We start from the raw sequence: 17991 nt of genomic DNA on the forward strand, positions 1-17991 counted from the left end.
ATGTTCTTATTATTGTTTCTTCTTGAAGAAGAATTCGTGATCTTGTTTGTTATTTATTTCATTGTATGCAATAAAAATGTTAGTGTGACGTCATTGTTAGCGGATAATTGGTACAGCTTGTTACTTTGGCTAGTCCGCTAGTGGTTTCATTGTTAGCTAGTTCAGCTAATGCTGTGGTAGCTTGTAGAAATATACGGTGTTCTTTTAGTAGATTAGGCTTGCAGGGCTGTAGGCTTGAGTCGCTAGGTTATTGAATAGACTTATTCCTTAACTGTTTGCATTTCTTTTCTGCGGAAGCCATTTTCATTGAATTAGGCCTACACTGAAAATAATAGTAAGTGATATTTCTTTACCTTATACCTGCTTGTTTATTTAGATTTAGACCTGTAACTTGACTAAAAACAGCAGTGCTAAATTTAAAAGTTACAATGCCCAAAAGAAAATGTACATTTACAAACGAGATAAAAAGAGAATACCCATATTTGAAAGAAAGCGTTGATGGTAAAGCGCTCTGCAATTATTGTGGGTCTGTTTTTTCAATTAGTCATGGCGGACGATCAGATATTGACAAACACTTGGAAACCAAAAAAGACAAATCTTCTAGGAGTAGCATGTCGACTTGGAAACTATGTTCAATTCGATATTTCTTCCTTTTGCTGTATCGAAAAGGTGTAAGTTCTACAGAGTGACTACTTCACCGGAAAAAAACTCCCAACCTTTTGTTAATGATAGGCCGTTAGGTTAGGAGAATAGACACGCAAAAACTTGATTTTAGCTATTTAGGATTTAATTGAAGTTAAATTTGCATTAAAAGGTAGATTTAGGTAATTAGGTTACTACATTGTAACATTCAAGTTAGGCTAAAAAGAACCGGTAAAATGTCGCTTTGAACGCACGATTATTCCAGTGAAATAGAGGCAGCCATCTTTGTATCGTTAACGTCAATTCCTTCCTATTTTTCTATATTATTGTTTGAAGAAGAATTCGTGATCTTGTTTGTTATTTATTTCATTGTATTCGATAAAAATTTTATTGTGACGTCATATGTCGAAAGCGTCCCGCTTTGAAGCCACAAAATTATGGTAAGCCTATATTGAACGACTCAGCGGCAGTCCATCGAAAACTTCTTCAAATTCTAGAAGCCTTAAGTCAGGATCTGGTCTATTAGATATAAAAGGCTATCATCATTATATAGTTGAAGTTTGACATAATCAAGGAAAATCGTACCGTATTGTCTTGATTAAAAGGCGTCCTTGAATAGAAGCCGCAACGAACCATGCTAAAGTATTACTCTATTGAAAGTCGTCATACAGACAAAGTTGAACACGTGCAGCTTACGGAATTGAAAGAGTGACGGTCTCGTATAGTAAGCATTCGTTGATTAAACAAGATTTGCAGTACAGAAAAAGAGTCCGATCATCTGTTGATCTGAATAAAACATAAAAGCTGCTTTTAAATACAAGTTATCGAAAATAAAAAAATAGTAGCTGCGGCATAATAACAGCTGAAGCGAGTACACAAAAAATATATTTGTCGAGCTTAACTATCATAATAAACTTACTCTCTAGACTAGAGTCTAGACTAGTGAAGAGAGAACCACAACTGTTGAACTGGTCATAGTCATTGCACACCACAACAACTATGAATAATAAAAAAACGTTGCAAAAATGGTTAGTTTTCATAACCTTTATCTTCGGACCGAGAAAAGTTTGCGCACGACTTTAACTCGCCGTCGATTCCTCATCGCGAGCCCGGGTTATTGAGCTAGCCGTTGTGCAATTTGTGCAAGCTTTGTATAGGTGCGCAAAAGTGCACACGTTTTCATCGCTACCATAGCTTTAACTTTTTCCTGTCGAAAAAAAATTAATTAAGCTATCGGTATATTGTGAAAACATTTGAAAATTGTTTTTATGCAGAAATACAAAGCCACAAAGAAAATAAAAAACAAGATTGTAAATGCAAAAAATACAAAACACACACGCTTTGTTAAAATTTTGTTACACAAGCTTTAATTTTTTAATCTTGAAAAAACTTTTAATTGAGCTATTTTGTGAATACATTTGAAAATTACTTTCATGCAGAAATATAAAGCCACAAAGAAAAGAAAATACACAATACAGTACAGTACAAAATAAGAGTTTTTTAGGGATTTCCCCAACATGGATTAGCAATTAGCATGACATAGCTAGTCTAGAAGTTGATATAAATGATTTCCTCCTCCTAACATTGTAAATTTTTAAGGGCATTTGCTGCAAATAAGCAGCTAAGTTTGTTCTTTGGTGAACGTAGTTTTGCTTGAGTTGGTTCACCTGGGTAGATTACTTGCCGTGACGACTCGAATGTCAATTTCATAACCCTCGGAATCATCCCAATGGCTTTTTTGGCTGCCAATAGATAGGCTATTTCACCAGAAATATCCTACGTTTGAAGCTATTTTTCACATTTTCTTTTAACCTAACTTAAATTTTATAAATAGTTGAATTTTATAAACCTAACCTAAATATACCTCATAATCTAAATCTAGCTTCAGTTTAACTCTGAATAACTAAAACCGACCTTTTATATGCCTATTGTGCTAACCCAAGCGCCTATGCGTACTACTGTGATCTACTCTCCGTGAAAAGTTAATTTCTTTTTACCAGTTAGGCCTGCCTTACGCCAAGAATAAACCTTAACTCGGCCATAGTTGAAAGTGTTGCACCTGTACACACCAAATTCATCATCGTTCGTGTCGAACCTTTTTATCTTCACATCAATTTATAATACACAAACTACAGCAAAAGTTTGTTGCTTGAAAGCCGATTTTAAATAGATTAATAAAGAAAAATTGAGGATTTCAGTACATGCTGTCATGCCAAAATTTGTGTCTTTGTATACAATATTTTTTTATCAAAAACTGTCAATCTCAATACCAGTATTGTTATACCATATAATCAGGCAATGATAGGCTATTCTGGTGTTTTCTTAAGTTGTTAGCTAGCCTACAGTACTTTTCTGTAAAATTGTTACTTGTTAAAGGCTGCCAATATCCTTTCCAAGTTCTGGCTTTTGTTGTAGCAGGGTGGCAAAATATTTTTGATGACCTATACTTAACAATTGAAACTGTAGATGAACATCGATTTTGGGCCTCGGATTAAAATGCTTGCACTCAGATGAGTAGCATATAAATATCTTTAGATAATAAAAAAAGCATTGATAAATGTTTTCTGGCTTTTATTTTACAGCGCGATATAAGTTAAGCTGGGAGTTTTTCTTTTCTTGACCCTGCCTGGTCCTACTACTGTTGTCTTCAATAAGAGTTTTAGACCACCTCTATGCACCTTTAGACCACCTCTAGATCATGCATGTGGTATATTTGACAGAATTAAATTTGTCCCAAATCAGTCCAGTGACAGTAACTTGGTAGGAATACGGTTGTTTATCAATGGCATGTATTCTTGTTGTCAGCACATTGCAAAAATGGCATGTATATGGCACATTTCACTTGAAGGTTGTTACATAAGTGTGGATAGACTTGTGAGTGTGCATTTTCTTTAACCTTTTGTGCATAGACCTTTTGTATTTTTGTATCAGAGTTTAATTGTTACTGATGTTAATAACTGCTGTGTAGGTAACACTAAGTGAAAAAAGCATATATTTGTAGCATGTTTTGTAGAAATCTGGTTTTACAAAACTTGGCAAAAGACAGGTTTGGTAGTGTAGAATTTTCTACTTTCGGTAGACTCTTTGCAAAACCAAAAGTTGCTGGTGGTGGTGGCGGAAAGAGTGGTAAGTTATTTGAGGTATTTGCATTTAGAATTATACACGATTTTGCACAAAAAGTTAAACTAAATTGACAGAGTGAACAAAATGGTAGTTTTGCTTGTGTAAAAGATTTAATCAGTATGAATTATGGTGTTGCTTGTTGATTTATCGTAAAACGGTTTTCAAAAGAGGTCAAAAATTTGGCAACATATTTTTAACTTAAAAAATTACTTTACAACATTATAAATGTTGCCAACAAATTATCTTTCAGTGCTCACAGAGCAAGTATTTGCAACATATTCCCCAACAGTATATTAGATAAATTTTCTTTTTAATATACTTTCAAATACAGTTATTTGAAGTGGGATGTTATTGTGACGTATGTTGCAAAACATTTAATTTAATAATTGTAAATCCAAGTCCAGATTAAATAGTGTAATACATTACAGAATTTTGATACAAGTATTTGTTATTACAGATATAATTATCATGCTTTTAATTTAACAGCATTTAAAGCTAAAGTAACTGTTGAAGAACCAGAACCAGTAAGAGACACAAAAGTTTTAGTAACACGGTGCTGTGGACTAAACAAATACAAGGATGGTGAAGATCCTGTATTAAAACCTGACAGTGAATATCCTGAATGGTAATTTTTACTTAAAGTTAAATGCATTATAGTTGTTATAAAAACTTATATTGCAACTAAAACCCTAGACCAGTAATACAGCATACCATCTACGGATGTACCAATCAAAAAAAGCTTTAGTTTCGTGAAATTTTTTTTTTGATGCTTAGGTGAATCTGAATTTTTTGGATTAGATATTATGCTTTATCAAACTGACTAACTTATACCATAAATTAGCTCAATTGATGTAATTTTTTTAATTGCTTGAGTATGAATGTGCGTGTTTGTTAACACTAGAAGGACGGGGCGCGTCAATTGACGCATTTTCAACATAAGTGCATCTATAACTTTTAAGTGGGGCATCGCACAACCGTGATATTTCCTGACTTTTCCTAAATTAGTGTTAGGTAACTAATCCATGAAGATGAAGTTTTTATTTTACCGGTAGAGATAATTAACGTGGTCACTACCTAGAAGGACGGGGCGCGTCAATTGACGCATTGTTACTTCACACTACAAAAACCAGTTCTCGCAGTAGAGAGCATTGTTTTCTTTCTGCTGATAATTGCAGGTTTATCGAATTAGGTCACAGCTGCCAGCACAGAGGTGTGACAAACGTGTCGACAAAATAAGCAAGTCGACTTTTCCGCAAAACAGAGTAGTTTCGTCACAAGCGCAGCCTATCGGAATTTTTGAAGTTTATCGAAGCGTAAGTGTAGTAAGAGTTTCTTAGTTAGATAAATTAGATGAATTAGATAAATTCGTCGGCTTGGTGGATGCTCGTGGCGTGATAGGAGGGCGCAACTTCCCTGTGAAGAGTTTGTGGGGGAGGTCGTGGGGATGTCCGATGTTTTCCCAAACCATGGCAAGAGACAGGTTTCTGGAGCTCATACGATTCCTTCGCTTCGATCTGAAGACGGAAAGGCGTAGGAATCTATTGCATGATAAATTTGCACTCGCTTCACAACTTTGAAACAGTTTTATATCAAACTGTCAAAAAGCATTCATTCCACAGTGGAAGATAACTGTGGATGAGCAACTATTTCCGTGTAAGGCACGCTGCAAGTTCATCCAATATATGGCCCATAAACCAGACAAGCTTGGTCAAAAGTTCTGGCTGGCAGTTGACGTTGAAAACAAATATTTATTCAACGGTTTTCCTTACGTTGGAAAAGATGACGCAAGGAGCCCCCACGTGAGTGTGCCCACCGACGTTGTACTGAAACTCATGGCTCCGCTTTTTCAAGGAGGTTACAACGTCACTTGCGATAATTTTTTCACTTCACTTGACCTGGCGTTGCGACTTGCGGAAAAGAAGTGCAGCCTCGTAGGGACAATGCGCCAGAACAGGAGAGAAGTCCCGGAAGAGTGCAAGAAGAAAAAGGAGTTGCGTGAAACAGAAGTGTTTAGGCACGACGGCTTGTATTTTCAATGCGATTGCTTTTGTTAATTAAAATGCACAAAGCGGACATGTGATAGAAGTAGTTTTTTCGGAGCAACAGCACACTTTTCTCAACAAAAAACGTTAGATTTGCGCCGTTTTGACCTTTTGCGTCAATTGACGCACTCCGTCCTTCTAGGTATACTAAAATTGCCGTCCTTCTAGTGTTAAATACCATGAAAATGCAGAAGAAATGCATGAACTCAATTTATTGGCGCAAAAGGTCATGTCGATGCGTTATTACCTTTTTGCATAATTCCACATTGCTCTTGTTTTGACACTTGCTTATAATCTCCATGAGGTATTAAATTAGCCAATTTAACGTAACAATAACTACGACCACACATGTATTATGACCATAGATACGCCACTACATCAAGTATGTTCGCACTGTTATTGCTATGGCTTAAGTAAAAATGAGATTATTAAAAATTTCAGAAAATAGCAATACCACAACAGTATTAATCATTTATTAAACTGGGAAATAACAAAACAAAATTTACTAAAAGGAAAATAGCTAATAGGAAACTCATCAAACTAAACGAAACAGACTTTAAAGAGATCAATTCAAACCTAATTTTGTTTGACATAATCTCTTTCAGGATGAGTTCTCTGAAACTTTAGGTGTTTTGAGAAAAAAGTGGTTTAATAGAGTTGATGCAATTAACTAGTTATTAAAAATCACAAAAGCATGTGAATGTTTAAGTTATCGCAAAGGATTTGATTTATTTAAAACTGCTTTACCGTTATGATAATTTATCCAAATTAAATTTTCATGTTATGGTTTTACTTTTGTTTGTGAACAGCCTATTGATTGTAATTCCGATTTCATTCTGTTTATGTTCATATTCAAATTTTGTTCAAGTAAAACTTAGGCTATCCTGACCAGATAATTTTGTTACCAATTGCTCGGGCAAAATAATGAAGGCATTTTGGAATATCTTTAGTAGTGACTTATCAAACAAACCAGCCACTTTCAGTGTTGCCCTAGACATCCTAAAGAGTTTGTACACCAGAAAATTTTGTCCAAACAGTTTCAAACGAAAAGGAAGACGAAAAATGTCCCTTTTAGAAGCATATGAAGAAAGGGTCAAGTAGTCGCACTATGCCTACCTTTGACACTCATTAGATTATATGTTTTGGATGGTGACTGGTCCTTGTTTTTGTTTCAGTGTTTGGAAGTTAGCCAAAAATGAAATTCACCCCGACTTATGCTTGAAATTGAGATTAACTCAGTAAAGTTGTTTTGCCTGTTATTACCATAAATTTTACTGGTTTATTAAGGTATTGTAGACAGCGTATTTTTTTGTTGGATATGGTATCCTATTAGCGATGATACTATAATGAATACTATATTTTAAAGGTTGTGGTCATTGCACATTGGCGAAAACAGACCATACTACGAATATGATCCCAACACAAAAAAATATTGGTTCGAATTGAGACGACATAAAATTATGCAAAGAAATCGTGCACGGAAGGGAGTCAGATTCTATGAACCTCCCAAGCAATATGAACTGGAGTTTGTTAGTAGGTTACCATTGAAGAAAGCAGGGGAGGGAACGTCCTGAAACATTCTTGTCTGTTATGAAGATATTCTTGAATTTATGGCCTTCCGTTGCATAATTGTGGAAATGCGGGTACCAACACAAAAATGCTAAATATGAGGGCTGTACTTTTTAAAATAAAATTAAACATCCTGTTGAACAATTTTTTCCAATTTGTGTTAATGTTGTGGCAAGACATTTTAGACAACGTTGGGCTATGTTGGAAGTCAGGCTGTGTATTGGATTGGATTGGTAGGTGAGCTACACGGCCGGTAAATAATGTAAATTTGCTAAAACGTTTTTAATTCGCTGTTGAATATGCGTATAAAGCGTTTTTAAAAAGTGGAGTTACGGTCACTTTTAACGTGCGAACAAGCATACAGACAATCAAATTTGTATTTTATATACAGTAACTATAGCTTCCTAAACTTCTAAAAAAGTATGACTGGCCGATTCCCTGAGACTTGTACTGCATTGTCAAGAGCAACAATTGGCAGAATTGTAACATGTGCTGGAAACAAGATTGGACATTTTTAGCCACAACTCACGCTGATTAAGCTGACACTTTACACCAAGACTGTCATGCAGATAGTGAGGTAGACTATAAAGCACCAGCATGCAAATTGTAAACCACAACTGTCTTAACTCTCATAGTGCGCTTTTGAGATGCTTTTTTAAAAGCCAAGTTATAATAATAATTAATAGACTGATAAGAGTTCTAATGAAAATTGCGTACTATATTTGATAATATAAAAACTGAGCTTAACCAAGGGGTGACGGAGATAAGTTGAAACATTGCTAGTTTTACTTCTCCGTGAGTTGACTACAGTAAGATTTCAAGGGTATTTTTTTAATTAAAATAAAACCTTTTAAAAACATTTATTTTGTCTTCGAAATGGGAGTGAGTCTGACCGAAAAGAAATCCTTTGCGCTGACCATTAAACGTGATAATGGTAAAAGCTAGGGACCAGAGTTGAAACCAATCCATCAAACTCAAGTTGAAAATTTAGTCTTTTGGCAAATACCGTTTTTATTAAATATAAATTTTTGGAAATAAACATGCTTTATTTTTCTGCAACGTATGCGTAGACAAACAAATTTCATTTTAAGTTGCACTGGAATGCGTTTGGATGAAAGAAAGACAAATTCGTTTTTAGAAAAAAGTGATTCGAGTGTAGATTAATTGTTACTTTTATGTTGTTATTTAAATGTTCTCATCATGAACAAATTTATGTCACCTTGTTTAAATTACTGTCAATTAAAAGAATACACAATAAAACAATAAAAAATTAAATATTTACACAGGAAATTAGAAAACTGGAATTATCCATTCAATAAGTGACAAAATTGCATTAATCTAATTCTAAATCTGTCTTCTGTATTCTCTTGTTTGGAATTTTCCTTGATAAATTCTTGTTCGAAGTGATGCTGCTTCGAGGGAATGGAAAGTAGGCCTATTTACTAATCGCTGTGGTGATCACGGTTTGAAAAGAAAGTGTGTTATGCTTACTTTGAAGATTTTTGTATTATGAAATTTCGTTCTTTTTTAGAAGTTTGATAAACGACTTAAAAGGCCTACCTTTACATCATAACAAACTATATTCGATTTGAGTTATAGCCAAAGTGGACCATTACGCACGTACAATCAGTTTCATACTAGTATGATTTATTTGGCAAAAATCGAAATATATGTAAGTTACAGTGACAAAAGTTTCAAAAATAAATCAACCAAGCAAACATCACAGAAATAACAATTACAATAAAAGAATAATGAATTTTCCTTGCGTCGTTGGGGCAACAGAATGCGCGTTGTTGTGTTTCACTTTGTACGGTTGTGGTCTCCAATCTATTGGCAATGCATCGATAGCCTGGCCAGCTTTGAACATTGACATCGCAGTAGTGAGCCAATCGTATGAGAGTATTGTCGTAATCAAACCATCCCCATTGAAAACCCTTGTAGCTTGACTATGATAGATAGAAAAAGACTAGCAAAGTAAAACCACTGTAAAGCATCGATTAAATTCTAGCTATACCTGAAATTGTTCATTCATAGACTAATGCATTTCGAATGGTATTGGCCTTTACTGACTTCTGAATTCATCAATAAATTAACTGTAGAGGTGTATTTACTAAACAATGGAAAAGCTGACTTACTAAATTCCATACAGTCAACATCTCATCAAAGGAACACAAATGTTTTTCTTGTATACTGCATTCGTTTCTTGCATCAGCTTTATTTCTGGAGTAAGTTATAAAAATATGAGATCAATCAACCCATTAATTATTATCGAAGTCATTCTCGCAAAAAGCATATTGCAATAAGCCTTATTATGTATGTTATGCAAAAACTAGCCTTAGGCCTATATAGGTTCAAATTTTTATTAAAACCTACATTAAATTGAGCATGATGATCATATCAGTAGCCTAGGGCAAACGAATAACAGGCCTCATACCTAAATCTTCTTCTGGTTACAGTGGCATAATTAACGACAGAGCAGCAAAGAGCTTGCAAGTATGCTTCGTTACGTATTGGTAAAAGTTCAACCACTCCATTGTGACAAACATAACCGTCCCACTTTATTTCACCTGCAAGATAAATAGCAAAAAGGTAGTTTTGAAAAATTTGTGCAAGAAGATCTGAAGCTAGAAGGATAAGCGTTTATCTTGGCATAAGTTTGTTTCATATAATCGCAATTTATAAGAGCTGAATAATTGATTGTCCTGGTGTTTCTGATATAAAGAAAAATAATTAGACTACAATATCAACTCATTTCACAAAACAACGAAATGTCTTGATATAAAAACAGTAAAACTAATTAGTGCTGTTATGTTCAAAGATAGGTAGTTGGTACTTTGAAAGTACCGTCGAAAACAGTACCCATAGTTGGCAAAAAGGTACCGACATTTCCGGTCTCTATTATTTCAAAACAGTAGTTCGATACTTTGTTGGTATTCGGTAGCCTACCGGTACTTTTTGTAAACAGATCCTCCTGCAAGTGCAGTTTTCGCTCCTATTATGGCCCGTGAATAAAGAAAACTCCTAAATCTGATTTAATTGTTTCTTAGAGCATCTTATAGCTGTGTTAAGAAAATGATAAAAATCCATTAAAATTTTGAACATCATTGTATTTCAAATAAACAGACAACTGTAAGTGAAGTTTTGAAACTTAAAATTTCGTTTATTCTCTTGGTGGCGTCTGTTTCGTATTGAAAAATGTTAATTTTTCCGAATATACGTCATGTCTTGCTAAATGAGGTCAAATCTATACCTTTTGTAAGCAAAACATCTATACCATGTTCAAGCTTCAACTCTAACCTGGTGTGCATTGCTTAAGACTTGCTGCTTTTCCCTCTTCAATCATCCAGCCCCACTCAAACTCCGGTATTGGATCATTAATGCTGACCGCAGTTTGCAATTGTTCCGTTGAACATAAAATTTTATTTGCGATTAAGCAAGCATCCAATGCCTCGGTGTAAAAGGAGAACTTTTGCTCAGTTACGCTTATCAAACGGTTTGCAGGCGACACTGCAAAGCAAAAAAGATATTGATTATGATAGAAATGTTATTAAAAAAGAAAAAAAAAACAGTGAGATAATATGAACTTACACATATACGAACTTGGATCAATGGGAATAATATTTTCTGATGAAGGAAAATCAAAATTGAAGGGAATTGCTTCATTTGAAACGTTGCTTTGCTGGATGTCAGAGGGATCAGCTGGAATAACTGGGTTCGAGATATTGTTTTCCGTGAAATAATAAGGGAAAGTTACACGGTAATTGGCAGGAGGTGGCTGGATGAGTGGGTTTTGATAAGTTGGGTCATTGTTACTGGAAGGTAGAGATGGATTTTGGCTACCTTGTCGATTTGGTGGCCCAGGCTGGAACGGGGGACGGTTTTGTGGAATACCAGATGAAAATGGATTTAATCTGCACAGTTTAATAAATTATTATGACTTGAATTCCTAACAATTTCGGCCAAAGTTTTTAACAAATACTCACCTCTGTTGGGAATTTATCAGCGATGGTCCTGATTGCGGTAATGAATCCGATCCCGAAGAACCTCGATTAGGTGTGGGTAGACGAACCGGCGATGGTTGCTGAGCAATTGGTGCAGGTACCCTTGGCGAATCTGAAATATTTCATATTAAGCGCTAGACAAAAAGCAAAGAATTCTACGAAAAAGAACAAACTATAGGGAAAAAAAATTGCCTAATTGTGAAAAGAACCTAAACTTGTTCTTTCAGCAGTTGACGGATCGGAAGTATCTTGTCCTACGCTGTTCGGCCGAGGTCCAACTGGAAGAGCATCAGCCGGTATGGCTGGTGGTGGCGGAGCGGTGGTTGGTCGAAAGAAGGGATTAACGAAGCGAACAGGAGCGCGTGTTGTCGTAGTTCGGCGAACCGCTGAAGCCGAACTTGGTGCCGCCGCCGCAGAGGTTCTGTAGTCTGTGAAAAAGTAAACAGTTTGATCAGCACTTGCAAAATCGTCTCTTTATTACATGTTATGGTATCATAATCTGTTTTCGATACATGATAGTCATGTAGCTAAAATAGAAGGCACTGCAAAATGGAAAAAAACGGTACATTGCTGAAACTACCGTAGGAGAAAACGTGAACTTGGTTTCCTTGTGGCACGAAAATTTCAGGGTAAGAGTCTCCATCGAGATCAATGATGTAAGGTATCCCAATCATACCGGTTCCAGCAGCAAGCTGCGTTAAAATGGACGTAAAATTAAGCTAATGCATCAGATTTCTAGAATTTACAGTATCGTTTTACTTACCGAAGATTTGTAATATCCCCAACCACTGGTCTTTGGCGTTGGGCTCAAAATAAATAGTTTTTCCTCTCCCGCTCCTGACAGAAAAATACTTGGCCGATCCGATCTAAATTAGCGCATATGATACAGTACATCAAATAATTCATTTTTGTTTATTTGAAACCTTTCTATACCTTATGCAAAAGTGCACGCAATCTCTTTCTACCTGTGACAATGTCGGAACTGATGTGTTGAAACACTATAGTAAGCCGTACTATATTGATGTTTTATTAAATGAATACATAAGAATACCTTCTTAATTAGAAATGTTTGTTTGTCAATTGTTTTGTTTTTACAAAGTTTTTTAAATGTTTAATTGTTTCCCCTAATTATTATAGGTTACATCTCATTCTTACTTTCGCTTCCATTTGTTTGCCCAAAACGCAGTTGCTTTTCCAGGAGCATAATCTCCAGTAAAGCCTGCAGCTAACACCCGTCGCGTCCAAATTTTGTTTTGAATATCGAACGGTATTTCATAACTCAAAACTTGGCCACGGGAGCTTGAGATTCTATAACAAAATGAGGTTTTCTTTGTTTTCGAATTGTTGTATACTATTGTTTTTATAAACATTTTTAAACGTTTTATTAACCCATTTAGACTTAGAATGAATTGTAACTCCTGTTTATGTATAAGAAAATTGATATAAGCAAGACATATACACAAATTCATGTAAGTTGTGAATGTAAGAAAGTCTTACTGTACTGTTGTTGTTAGAATGTCTGCCCTACCATCCTTATTTAGGTCAATGTACTGGACATCAAAATACTTTCCATAGTTGTCAATTACTCGATGACGAACCTGTCTACTATAGGACCAATTGTTTTTGCGGTCTAAAAATGTAAAAATTGAATAAGTTTATACTGTGAAACTAAAAAATCATTAAAAATAATTTTCTATGTACAAAAAACAAGACAATCATGAAAGAAGCTCTTTAGTAAAACAGCTAAATTGCTATGTTTTTGTCCTACTCATTGTCCAATAAAGTCCAAGTGTATTAAATTGATTTCCGGCCACCAAAATGTAGCTTTTTTTGTCATAGATAAAACCAAGAAAGTTTCCATCAGCCATTCCTTCGTGAATAATATTCTGACCCCATAAGGTCTGTCCAGGAGGCTGTTTAAACCAGAGCATTTGTCCAACTGTAAAATGAATTTAATGTCTATAAAACTCACTTAATCAATTTTGGATGAGTTCAGATTCTTATAAAACGATCGATATATTTCCTTATAGCGATTTCCAGCAATTTGACAAAGTATACAAAGACAAGATATGTGTAGAGTTGATGGAATGCTCGAACCTTGCAAAAGTAAAACGTTAACAAACCTAACTCACCACCACCACGGTATCTTGCTGTGAGACAATCCTTGAGCCCGTCCCTGTTCATATCTACCCACTGCGTGCGCTCATAATTCCATCCAGCATCAATCGAAATGTCTGCCCAATCTGGTAGCACCAATATAAGATGTTTGTTACGCTAAAACTAAAGTTCCTGTAAAGTTTTGCTAAAAACTTACCACTGTAATCTGCTGTTTCTTTCATCACGTAAACGGCTCCCGCAGTGTCGTTAGTACCCCATGAGGTGACCCAAAACATAGTGTCTCTTGACCCTTTGAAAGTGCCGGCTAAAATACACACAAAAGGAATACGCTATTTGCATTGATATTTTACAATCAAGTGGCTTCCAACAAGCCACTTTATTAATTTTTTATACCAATATATTTCAGAATCTTACGAGGGATTTTTCCAACCATCCTTGGATTGGCAATGTCTTTATTCAGAATTCGAGCGCTCATTCGCCCTCTTTGTCGAAATTTCCATTGGACGTTATCAATAACCCCAATGTACCAAGGACCAACAAAAAATATTTGCCGTCCAATAACCTAGCAACCAACAAATAAAAATTATATAATCTGAGGCCTTTCCATTGATGTTGTTAAAATAAATCAAAACTAATATGACCCTCATAGGGTTAAAACGTATAAAATTGACACTTAATTTAATCGGATTTAATTTAATCATTTTATTTTAAATATTAAAATAAATATTATTTTATTGTACCAGACGCAACACGGTCTCTTACCTTTACAGAAACTACGTTTGTTGGAAGATTTAAACTGTAAATCTTTTTTGGTCCAAATCCATATCCAAACGAAAGCATTAGGGACAAAAGAATTAAAGTTGCTGACTGCATTATACTTATTCTTTACGCTTTTTCTGTATACTTATTATTGTTCTATAGTTCCATTACTGAAAAGCACAACGCGTACACTTAATAACTTGAAGCGTAAAAAGAAATTCAAGGTTAGATATATTATAACAGTATGCATCTCAAATATGTTTTCGCCTTGTCTTGAACAGAACATCGCTACTAAGAGAACACGCCTCGGGCGTATTTCAAAGTATTGAAATAACGTCATTCAAAGTATCGTCAGCCTGTCGTAAAGTTGTCGGATTGGTTGACTACTGACGTTACTACACCGCTTAATTGCGTAAAAGAAACGTTTTCTAAGAAGAAAACTGCAGAAGAGTAACGAGATCGTCGACTTCAACTAAATCATATCTATAGTACAACAGTGCTTCTCAACACCGAAGTCCAAAAGGAAAAAACGCAAACAAAAAAAACAGAATGTAAATAAAAAAATAAATTGCTGACAAGAAAACAAAAAATCATAATAAAACAAAAAAGAATAGCTGGCAATTTATATAGTGTACAATCTTGAAACGCTGTATAGCACGATTTTGCAACGCAGTAGAACCCAGTAACCCACCTATTAAGTATATTTTCTTAGCCTATTGGTCATAGGCTGATGAATATAATCGCATACAAGAAAATGCGATAAACGAAAAAGAATGAAAATGTGAAAACGCCAATAGCCCCCCAAATAGTGTTTGTGCAGAGGCATGCTAGCCCAATGCTTCTTAAAATGTTTACGCGAGCAGTATTGCTCAGTTTGACAGTTTGCTTTTGCAGAATTAACAATTGCAAACGTTTCGTTTCGGGCTCTTTCATGTCCAACCATTTCCCCCCAACTGACGCATGATACATATACCCTATTGTGTTTAGGTGTAAGGCTATATACTGTATAAGCCTAATACAAATGATAATATACAAAATAATACAAAACTATGCGTCTTTCAAGAGGTGGACGGAAGTATGAGAAAAGTATTTTTGTTACAATGCATTTACGGAACAATGAGGTAACAATTGACCAAATTTGCAACGGATTTCTGGGACGTGGGAGCTAGGCTGGTTCTTAGCAGTCTTACAGGCTTGACCGAAAAAAGCTGGATTTTGTTTGCTGTCTCACATGGTAACTAATAGTTTTAATGTCTCTCTTAGTAGCCTAGCATTTAGTGGTTTTGTATGGAGCTAGAATAGGATATTTATTGCAGAGTATTGATATGCTTTTAAAATCTCTCAGGTTTTTCTTACGTCTCTTTGGCATATAAATTTAGATAACCGGTCAAAATTGACGGCTTCTAGTGCTAAGAACCGTTGATTTACAATGAATTAACTGCGCATAGAATGATTTACCTGCGTGCTGTATCAAAAGAATTGGAAAACTGAACACCGTAGTCTAGAGTCTTTACTTCAAGTGGTGATAATGGTTATGCAAAAGTGACCGGTAAAACACAACATAAGCAAAAATGCATGGTAGGTTGCACCAGTAAACAGCATCACCATTTGAAAGTAAACAACGATTGGACTAGTATCGGATTAAATAGGATAAAAAAATATTGTTTTGCAAAACGGTGATTAAAAATGGTCACTTACTCGCAGGTAAATGAAACGCTCCAGTAATTTTCAGCACCGATGCGTGAAATATCTGGCAACAACAACAAAAAGGGCGGAAAACAAAGTCAGCTTAACTTCGTACGACAGCCTGAAGGACGGTTTTGTGTTAAGAGAATTAGTATGTCTCAGTATCGATTAAAGCTAATCTACTTTCCTCATATGGGAAGAGAGGAAATAGCAAGGGTTATGCTGGCATATGCTGGAATGGAATACGAAGATGTGAGGATCCCTTATGCTAAGTGGCCTGAAATGAAGCCAAGTAGGTTTTCGTGTTCAAACTAAATTGAGATAACCAAGTAATTAGCTAAACCAAAAATATGATAGGTCCTTGCAATTTAGTGTTTTTTTTGTGCCTATACAGTAAAAGGCTGTAACTGTGAACCATGATTACGGGTTTCTAAGAAAGGTAAACATATGTAATAAAACAATGCGTTTATCATTAACACCAAGAAAAACAAGGAATCTAATAATATTTTTTCCATCAATAGCAATGCCATTCTCTCAACTGCCGGTTCTTGAAGTAAACGGGCATACCATATGTCAGAGTGGAGCCATTGTGCGTTACATTGCTAAATTATGCGGATTTAACGGAAGTGACTTCATACAAGAGGCGAAAGCTGACATGATATGCGAGTGCTGCTTTGACATTATGATGAGATTTCCTTGGACAGAGGAAAACGAGCAAAAAAAGGTCATGTTTTGATGAGTTGTTTCACAGCATGGAAGAAATACGTCTATGGCTGATACAATAATAGTAGCATAAGGCGTAGCCGCCCATTTCGGTTTGCAAATCGAGACCGGGTCCTTTGATCTTATCCCGTCAGTATCGCCTTACAATGTCCGTGGGCATATCATGTAGGTAGATAGACCCACAAAGTATGAGCCAATAAAATGAGAAACTTGAGTCTGTTGAACAAAGAAATTTTGAAACATATAGTTTAAATAGCTTGAAAACGTCACATATTGTAACATATTTTTGTAATAAAGTTTCTTTGTACATTTATAATTTTTTAGGGAAGCTGAGCAATTTCGACGGTTTACGTTTGTGTTAGCCGGTTAGTAAGAATGCAAATTTTTTCATAAAGCATATACGAGGTTTGTTTTTTGACCTGATAATGTACTGGGTGTTGCTTCCGTTCAGTGTTAATGCAATACCGTATCCGTTATCTACAAGGAACCTGTCGCGTTTTTAAAACGGATTACCTCGTGGTATTCGGTTTTCAATGTGACTTTCACATAGGATGGGTCACAAACTTGTATTTAAATTCACAAGTTTAGTTTGGTTATTATAGTTGATTGCGCTCCGTGATTATTCCTCAAAATACAATTGATTTTCAATATATGAATGCAGGCGAAAATACTTTAAACAAAAACGGAATATTAGAAATATAATTCATGTCAATTTTTTGGAAACGATTGAAGTTAAACCGATGAAACTGTATTTACATGGAGTTTTAAACTGGCCCAAAGACGTTGTGAGTCATTTCCTGCGTGACGAGGTCAAACGAACCATTTGCAAGCCGAAATGGTTTATGCTACCAATGCAGGAGTTCTGATTTATGACAAAAACCCTCAACATTATTATCACTTTCTACAGAAAGAAGTTACAGAGAAACTGCTTTTAGGATCCATACCTGACTCACTGAAACAACTGGAAGTTATGCTGACTAATGGCGGCGAATACTTTGTAGGAAAGGTGAGGGTTGCTTGCAAGCTGGTAGCATTACCAAAGTGAAGAGTGAATGCTAACCCGCAGCGGTTTTTGGCGAAATAATTACGAATTTTGTCACCGCGCAGTTAACTTACGCCGATGTTGCACTGATGAACGCTGGACAATACCTCTTGGAACAGAAAGAAGATATACTTGATGCAACACCAAAGTTGAAGGAACACTTGCGGAAGATAGAAAACATTCCGGGCATTGCTAAATGGCTTTCAGTGCGTCCCGGTGGGAAATAAAAACTTTCTAAAATAATTAACAAAAATACAATATAATATGTACAAAAAAATTTCTGTCG

At 35.5% G+C, this 17991-nt stretch overlaps 3 protein-coding genes across 4 annotated transcripts; 2 read left to right on the plus strand and 1 right to left on the minus strand.

Annotated features, from left to right (window-relative positions):
* Positions 1–3573: 3573 nt before the first annotated feature.
* On the plus strand, positions 3574–7513 carry LOC143446303 (large ribosomal subunit protein mL54-like). Its single transcript, XM_076945889.1, has 3 exons — positions 3574–3768; positions 4252–4390; positions 7174–7513. Exons 1-3 carry the CDS (start codon positions 3645–3647, stop codon positions 7379–7381), a joined length of 471 nt encoding a protein of 156 aa, XP_076802004.1. The 5' UTR covers positions 3574–3644; the 3' UTR covers positions 7382–7513.
* A 1489-nt stretch (positions 7514–9002) lies between these two features.
* Positions 9003–14482, minus strand: LOC143446302 (uncharacterized). 2 transcript variants are annotated; one of them, XM_076945888.1, is made up of 16 exons: positions 14258–14482; positions 13910–14057; positions 13692–13799; positions 13510–13620; positions 13146–13316; positions 12875–13007; positions 12533–12685; positions 12141–12243; positions 11958–12069; positions 11587–11805; positions 11360–11489; positions 10965–11287; positions 10674–10883; positions 9811–9943; positions 9512–9596; positions 9003–9322 (listed from the first exon to the last, which is right to left on the minus strand). In XM_076945888.1, the coding sequence occupies exons 1-16, from the start codon at positions 14366–14368 to the stop codon at positions 9071–9073; spliced, it is 2502 nt and encodes an 833-aa protein (XP_076802003.1). In that variant the 5' UTR covers positions 14369–14482; the 3' UTR covers positions 9003–9070. The 2 variants fall into 2 exon arrangements, with proteins under 2 accessions (XP_076802003.1, XP_076802002.1); XM_076945887.1 differs by having other exon boundaries at positions 13501–13620.
* A 1519-nt stretch (positions 14483–16001) lies between these two features.
* On the plus strand, positions 16002–17948 carry LOC143445922 (hematopoietic prostaglandin D synthase-like). The gene is made up of 4 exons (XM_076945326.1): positions 16002–16232; positions 16462–16664; positions 17571–17669; positions 17771–17948. The coding sequence occupies exons 1-4, from the start codon at positions 16094–16096 to the stop codon at positions 17930–17932; spliced, it is 603 nt and encodes a 200-aa protein (XP_076801441.1). The 5' UTR covers positions 16002–16093; the 3' UTR covers positions 17933–17948.
* Positions 17949–17991: the final 43 nt, after the last annotated feature.

This window comes from Clavelina lepadiformis, chromosome 2 (genome assembly GCF_947623445.1).
Source record: "Clavelina lepadiformis chromosome 2, kaClaLepa1.1, whole genome shotgun sequence".
Classification (NCBI taxonomy): domain Eukaryota; kingdom Metazoa; phylum Chordata; class Ascidiacea; order Aplousobranchia; family Clavelinidae; genus Clavelina; species Clavelina lepadiformis.

What these genes read in the sequence shown, in the direction of transcription:
- LOC143446303 (XM_076945889.1), top strand. Translation starts at nt 3,645, where the DNA reads ATGTTTTGTAGAAATCTGGTTTTACAAAACTTGGCAAAAGACAGGTTT. An exon ending in TGGTGGTGGCGGAAAGAGTG is followed by an intron (nt 3,769 to 4,251) that starts GTAAGTTATTTG and finishes TTAATTTAACAG; the next exon opens with CATTTAAAGCTAAAGTAACT. An exon ending in GACAGTGAATATCCTGAATG is followed by an intron (nt 4,391 to 7,173) that starts GTAATTTTTACT and finishes TATATTTTAAAG; the next exon opens with GTTGTGGTCATTGCACATTG.
- LOC143446302 (XM_076945887.1), bottom strand. Translation starts at nt 14,368, where the DNA reads ATGCAGTCAGCAACTTTAATTCTTTTGTCCCTAATGCTTTCGTTTGGA. An exon ending in GATGGTTGGAAAAATCCCTC is followed by an intron (nt 13,800 to 13,909) that starts GTAAGATTCTGA and finishes TGTGTATTTTAG; the next exon opens with CCGGCACTTTCAAAGGGTCA. An exon ending in AGAAACAGCAGATTACAGTG is followed by an intron (nt 13,621 to 13,691) that starts GTAAGTTTTTAG and finishes TGGTGCTACCAG; the next exon opens with ATTGGGCAGACATTTCGATT.
- LOC143445922 (XM_076945326.1), top strand. Translation starts at nt 16,094, where the DNA reads ATGTCTCAGTATCGATTAAAGCTAATCTACTTTCCTCATATGGGAAGA. An exon ending in GTGGCCTGAAATGAAGCCAA is followed by an intron (nt 16,233 to 16,461) that starts GTAGGTTTTCGT and finishes TTCCATCAATAG; the next exon opens with CAATGCCATTCTCTCAACTG. An exon ending in GCGAATACTTTGTAGGAAAG is followed by an intron (nt 17,670 to 17,770) that starts GTGAGGGTTGCT and finishes GTCACCGCGCAG; the next exon opens with TTAACTTACGCCGATGTTGC.